We start from the raw sequence: 6,858 nt of genomic DNA, 5'->3' as shown, positions 1-6,858 counted from the left end.
CTATCATCGCCCCCCTCCCGCCGCTTTAACCTGGGCCGGACCCACCCCCTACCCCGCTTCTCTCGCGCGCCTCCGAGAGCCGCTGGGTCCTCCCCAGGGTCCGGGCCAGGCGGGTGATCGCGCAACGCGTTCGGCGGTGTTTGTCCGCCGGCGGCACCCTTACGCCATCGGCGCCCGGCGCTGCAGGGCGGCGCTGCGGGAGTCGAAAGCGGCGCGCGGGGCGGCTGAAGGGCGGGGCGGGGCGGAGGGCGGCCTTTGGCAGCGCGCGGGGAGCCGCCGGGCGGAGCGGGCCGCGTCCGGGAGAGCGACGAGGAGTAGGCAGGCCGGCGGCGGCGGGGAGGAGGGGGGTCTCGGCGCCATGGCGTCGGTGAAGGTGGCTGTCCGAGTCCGGCCCATAAACCGCAGGTGAGGCAGCCAGAGCCGAGCGAGAGGAGCTCGTGCCCTCCGCCCCCTCCCCTCACGCACTCCGCCCCCCGCGCTCGCTTTTCCCCCACGTTCTCCCCTCGTGGGTCTTCCCTCCCCCGCCCGGCCGCGACTGCAACGCGCACGCGCAGAACTTGTTCCCTCACCTGCCAGCTCCCGGGTGCTGCGTGTCGTGGCGCAATGATGGGCTGGGGGCGGGGGGGGGGGGACAAAACAAAAAAACCGAAAAAAGAGTAATTGGTATAATGAGATTGAGAAGAGAGAACGGTTTTCCTCTTTCTTAGAATTGGAGAGTTGGGGGTCATCTAGTCCGACCCCCTGCAAGGCGGGGGTCATTTGCCCAACGTGCGACTCGAACCCACGACTTTGAGACTGGGAATCTCCTTGCTGTAGCGACCGACCGAGCTATGCCTTTTTATTCGTTCCTTCTACGGAAGAGGTTCTGGCAGAGTGGCACCCACAAGGAAAACAAAACAAGACAAGGGCACCTGCTTGAAATGCCCCATTTCTGCGTAATAAAAGGACAAACTGCCTCCCTGCTGGATGAGATGCCGGTGTAAACCATCCTGGGATAGCTCGGTCTCAGGGCTGCGGGTTCAAGCCGCATGTTGGGCAAAAGCTTCCTGCCTTGCGGGGGGTTGGGCTAGATGACCCTTGGTGTCTCTTTGAACTCTGTTGTTCAAACCCTGTAAACTTTGCTGGCAGCCTCATTGCTAGGGTAGCAGAACAGTGGCATGTGCTGTCACGCCTGTTGGGGAGCCAGGTGCGAAGGAGGCTCCTGTGACTGTGGCATTTTGGGGAGGTGCTCTGACTCCCCCCCCCCCCCAGCTGCCAGAGTCTCTTCCCTGGAACTAACAAATAAAGGGCACAGGATAATCTGTTCTCTCTCCCCCCCCCCCCCTTTAAAATCTGGTCACCCTAACTTATTAGATCTGGGAAAGTATAATGTATTTTTATTTATCTACTTATTTATTCATCACCTTTATAGCCTGCCTCTCATCAAAGGTGTTCAAGGTGGCGTACATAACGCCTCTCCATTCTTTTCCCACAACAACCCTGTGGGGTAGGTTAGGCTGAGAGGCAGTGACTGGCCCAAGGTTGCCCAGTGAGTTTCATGGTTGAGTGGGGATTTGAACCCTGATCTCCCAGGGGCTTGTCCAGGACTCTTAACCAGTACACCACACTTAGAATTCTGTTCATACAAGGCACTGACAAACATATTTCTGGTGTCCAAAGGGGTTAAAAACAAGAGTGTTCTATCTATTGAGGAGGTGTACACACTACATGCTTAAATGTGCATATATGTTCACACACACCCTTTAAATAAAGCATGCCAGCTGTAAAACTCTGCCAAAGTAATTTTATGATGCTTTGTGCTGAGCTTGTGCTTTTGTATAAACTGGTGATGATTGATCGTTTTGTCCCTGGCAGCTTCTTGCAAACTCACTAAAGGTTCATGTCAGTTCTTTGGAAGGGCAGATGTCAGCCAGACATGTAGGAAGGTGGGTTTTATCACACCTCTATAGCTCTATATGTTATCTATTTGTTTCAAAGTTGTTATGAAAGTCATCTTAGCGTGGGAAGGTGCCACAGCTCAGCATCTCCCTACATAGTTGTAGTTGTTCTGGGGTGAGTTTGCAAGTGACCAGTGTAGGGAATATGTTGAGCACCTACTTGTGAAAATGCATTGGGGTTTTTCCCTCACATGTGTGGTTACTGAAATAATACATGAAGCTGAGGTGGAGCTAAAAGCAATTAACCCTGTTCATCATTTTGCATACATATGCCCTACACACATTGCAGGGGGTTGGACTGGATGACCCTTGGGCTCCCTTCCAATTCTAAAATTGTATGATTCTTTGTGAGTAGAACTATGTTGTTTTCCCAGTCCGACAGGATTTAGAAAAGGTAATTTAAGGGGTATAATTTCAATGAATGAAACTAGTGTGGTGAAATTTAATTTGAAAGAAGTAAGCAGTATAATGAGATTTCAGATTGAGTGTCTAAGATTGAAAAGATATTGGACAGGTAATCCTTCTCCTTGGCATTAGAAAACATTCTGTCCTTAACAGTTCTGTGTGTTTAATCTGTTGGAACTCAATAACCTTATTCAGGCAGTGTGGGATCTTGTGGTTGTGGTACACATACAAGCTCAACACACACAGAAGTGGTTGCATACAGTATATAGGGATCATGACAGAGTACTTTTTAAATAATGTGTAAATGTGGTACATGCATCTTTTGCTTTGAAACAAAGTCAATAAAGCTCACAGCATTTATCTTTATGTAACCTTGAAAATGTGTTTTAAGTTCTTGAAAATACACAAACAAGGATTTGCCATAGCTGCTGCTTGCAGTTTTTGGAGCATAACAGAACTCTGTTCTTGTAGCTCTACGGAACAAAACACTGGCCGTTGTTTGCTTATTTTATTTAAGATATTTATATACCACGTGATTAACTTGTATTTCTAAGTGGTGTACATAAAAAACAATCCACAGAAAATGGGACAATAAAACAAACACGACTTTAAAATGCCTGCTGGAACAACAACCACAAAAGAATGGTCATGGGCCTGAAGTTCAGCAAGGAGCCGTCTGATCTCACCTGGGAGGGAGATCCACAGACTTTGACCCATTAGACTGAATGTACAATTTCCAGAAGTTATGAGCCCCAAAGATCTCAGTGATTGGGCCATGATATAAGGGATCAGGCAGTCCTTAAGATATCCTTGACCCATGTTGTTAAGGGTCCTGTAAATTAACACAAGAGCCTTGAACGTGGCCCATGTTGTTGAAGCAGAACAGACTAGTCAGCTCATGACTGCACAAGAAATGCTCTGTCAGCTACTTTTAGATGATATTGTTTTGTTTTTGTATCCCATTCTTCGCTAGAGCGGCTAACAACATTTAAATTATTATCCTTGGGTATAAGTGTTACCTAAGTTGCATTCCTACTCTCTGAACACAACGCTGCTGCTTTGTGACAGAACATGATACATCTAAAAGCATGTGCTCTGAACTCAAAACAGCCTTGGGCATTTGCTGCTTTTTTCAAAGAGGGGATGTCCCACAGTTTAGGGGTTCTCTGGTGCCACGACATTGATTTATTTTCTGGGGTCTGAAAGTGCTTGCCTTTCTTGTATGTTAACTTTACTTGAGACTCAACAACTTTGACAATTTCAGAAATATTTTCTATTACTATTGATTTCAGATTGATTAACAAAAAACAAAACCTTGGTTGATTCCCCCCCCCCCTGATTTTAATTGAAAAGGGGATGTTGCCAGTTTGGAGATCTTTTATTTAAAAAGTTGTTATTCGTAGCAACTGTGTTGAAGGTGAAGTATTGGTAATTTGGAGTGGAGTAGTAATTTTGGTAATACTTCTCTGAAGTTACCAGACTTTCGGGACTTGTGATTTCATGCTCCTGCCTGCTAGAAACTGAAAGCTGGAATGGGAGCAATTTGGTTACTATAAGTGTTAAGAGAGGCTTCAGAAAGTATTGGTGAAGAATACTGCATCTCTACACAAACCAGAGGGGACGCGGGTGGTGCTGTGGGTTAAACCACAGAGCCTAGGAGTTGCCAATCAGAAGGTCGGCGGTTCGAATCCCCACGACGGGGTGAGCTCCCGTTGCTCGGTCCCTGCTCCTGCCAACCTAGCAGTTCGAAAGCACATCAAAGTGCAAGTAGATAAATAGGTACTGCTCCGGTGGGAAGGTAAACGGCGTTTCCGTGCACTGCTCTGGTTCGCCAGAAGCGGCTTAGTCATGCTGGCCACATGACTCGGAAGCTGTACGCCGGCTCCCTCGGCCAATAAAGCGAGATGGGCGCTGCAACCCCAGAGTCAGTCACGACGGGACCTAATGGCCAGGGGTCCCTTTACCTTTACCTTTACCTTTACCTTTACACAAACCAGAGTGCAGAGCTGGGTTTTCCTACCTAAGGATACTTAGCATTTATTTCCATGGTTGGTAGAGATATTGAAATCATATGCCCATCTTGTAAACACATTTACGTTTTCTAAGGCTGGTAGGATTAAATATTTGCTCTTCCATGGAGGTGCAGGTCAATTCTGTGTCCAGGGCAGCTGTTTATCAGCCCCATCTGGTACTCAGGCTGAGACCCTACCTCCCCGCGGACTGTCTCACCAGAGTGGTGCATGCTCTAGTTATCTCCCGCTTGGACTACTGCAATGTGCTCTATGTGGGCTACCTTTGAAGGTGACCTGGAAACTACAACTAATCCAGAATGCAGCAGCTAGACTAGTGACTGGGAGCGGCCACTGAGACCACATAACACCAGTCTTGAAAGACCTACATTGGCTCCCAGTATGTTTCCAAGCACAATTCAAAATGTTGGTGCTGACCTTTCAAGCCCTAAATGACCTCGGTCCAGTATACCTGAAGGAGCGTCTCCACCCCCATCGTTCCGCCCGGACACTGAGGTCCAGCGCCGAGGGCCTTTTGGCAGTTCCCTCACTGCGAGAAGCCAAGTTACAGGGAACCAGGCAGAGGGCCTTCTCGGTAATGGCACCTGCCCTATGGAATGCCCTCCCACCAGATGTCAAAGAGAAAAACAACTACCAGCCCTGTTTAGGGAAGCTTTTAATGTTTGATGCACTATTGTATTTTAATATTTTGTTGGAAGCTGCCCAGAGTGGCTGGGGAAACCCAGCCAGATGGGCAGGGTATAAATAATAAATTCTTCTTCTTCTTCTTCTTCTTCTTCTTCTGCAATAGACAGGCTATTGTCTTTTACACAAGCACAAGATTCCATGGTAGTGCTTCTGAGACATGTTCTATTTTGAGTGACTGTTGAACCCATCTGATCTCTTTTCCAGCTTCAATGAAACTTGGTCCCAAGAGGACGGATTACAAAGTAGCACCAGTAGTTAATGGACCATTGTAAGATATCACGCTGAAAATTGGAAAAGGGCAACTGGGTGAACTAGCTAGACAGGTGCAGCGTTGAGCTCTGTTTCTGCTGCTCCTCCCTTTCGCAAGAATATGAGCAAAATTACAAACAGTTGCTAGATTAAGCTGCTTATTCAAAGCTGAAGCTTCGTTTTGGTTAGCTGCCGAATAGTCAAAACTGGCTGACTTGTGTGCAAGAAATAAAGCTTTTGTTCAGAGTTCACTGTGGTGCAGCTGGCTTTATTATGCTTCATTGCTAGATAATATGTTGCTTTTATGATCATTCTTAAACAGAGGCCCATAGATTGTTTGGGGCATAATCACTTATCTTCACTTTCCATTTAAATTTCCTAACAACCAGTGCACAGTCACAGGACCCTCCCTTCAGCATCTCATTGAGCAGTTCAGCAGTAACAGCTTTGTGTCATAGAATCATGGAATGATAGAATTGGAAGGGACCGTGAGAATAATCTAGTCCAACCCCCTGCAATGTAGGAATCTTTCACCCGACGTGGGGCTCAAACCTATGACCCTGAGATTAAGTGTCTCATGCTCTACCGACTGAGCCATCCCTTCACCATCATAGAATTGTAAAGTTGGAAGGCACCCTAAGGGTCATCTAGTCCAACCCCCTGCATTGCAAGAAACTCAACTAAAGTGTCCATGACGGATGGCCATCCAACCTCTGATTAAAAACCTCCAAGAAAGGAGAATCTCCACCACCCATTGTGGGAGTCTGTTCCACTGTCAAACAGCTCTTACTGTCAGAAAGTTCTTCCCCATGTTTCGTTGGAATCTCCTTTCTTGTAACTTGAATCCATTGGTTCGAGTCCTACCCTCCAAAACAGGAGAAAACAAGCTTGTGCCGTCTTCCATGTGATAGCCCTTGAGATATTTGATGATGTCTATCATATCTCCTCTAAATCGCCTCTTTCCCAAGCTAAACATACCCGGCTCCCTCAACCATGTCCTTGTGGATTGCTTGTTCAAACTTGCTCCGTAGTTGTTGTTTCGTCTTCACCTGTATATCTTCTTTACGTTTTGCATTATTATATCTGTCTGCTTTTTGTTAGTTTGTGTTTTATATATTGTGGCATGCACTCTACTGTACCTTTAATCCCCACCCCTTGATTTTTTTAATAATGGGAATTGGAAACCTTCTATCTGTTCCTGACCTATAGAACTGCTTTGAGGGTTTCTTGTGGTGTATTGGTTAAGAGCGGTAGTCTCGTAATCTGGGGAACCGGGTTTGCATCTCCGCTCCTCCACATGCAGCTGCTGGGTGACCTTGGGCCAGTCACACTTCTTTGAAGTCTCTCAGCCCCACTCACCTCACAGAGTGTTTGTTGTAGGGGAGGAAGGGAAAGGAGATTGTTAGCCGCTTTGAGACTCCTGAAGGGGAGTGAAAGACAGGATATCAAATCCAAACTCCTCCTCTTCTTCTTCTTCTTCTTCTTCTTCTTTGTTTCTCCACCTCACCACCAATCAAGCTGCGCATAAATTTTATGAAATAAAATAAATT

General features: G+C 47.1%; 1 protein-coding gene across 3 annotated transcripts in view; it reads left to right on the top strand.

The window, feature by feature from the left end:
- Window positions 1–257: 257 nt before the first annotated feature.
- Window positions 258–6,858, top strand: part of KIF16B (kinesin family member 16B) — a 116,269-nt gene continuing 109,668 nt past the window's right edge. For 2 of the 3 annotated variants that reach the window (XM_080998897.1, XM_080998896.1), the window contains exon 1: window positions 258–405. In XM_080998897.1, coding sequence (XP_080855023.1) covers window positions 359–405 — 47 coding nt within the window. In that variant the 5' untranslated portion in view covers window positions 258–358. The remainder of the gene's footprint in view (window positions 406–6,858) is intronic. The other variant, XM_080998900.1, reaches the window with a different exon arrangement.

The sequence above is a fragment of the Podarcis pityusensis genome (assembly GCF_964106645.2).
Source record: "Podarcis pityusensis genome assembly, chromosome: 3".
Taxonomy (NCBI): Eukaryota; Metazoa; Chordata; class Lepidosauria; order Squamata; family Lacertidae; genus Podarcis; species Podarcis pityusensis.
The sequence above is the reverse complement of the archived record's forward strand: the minus strand, read 5'-3'. Positions and strand labels throughout refer to the sequence as shown.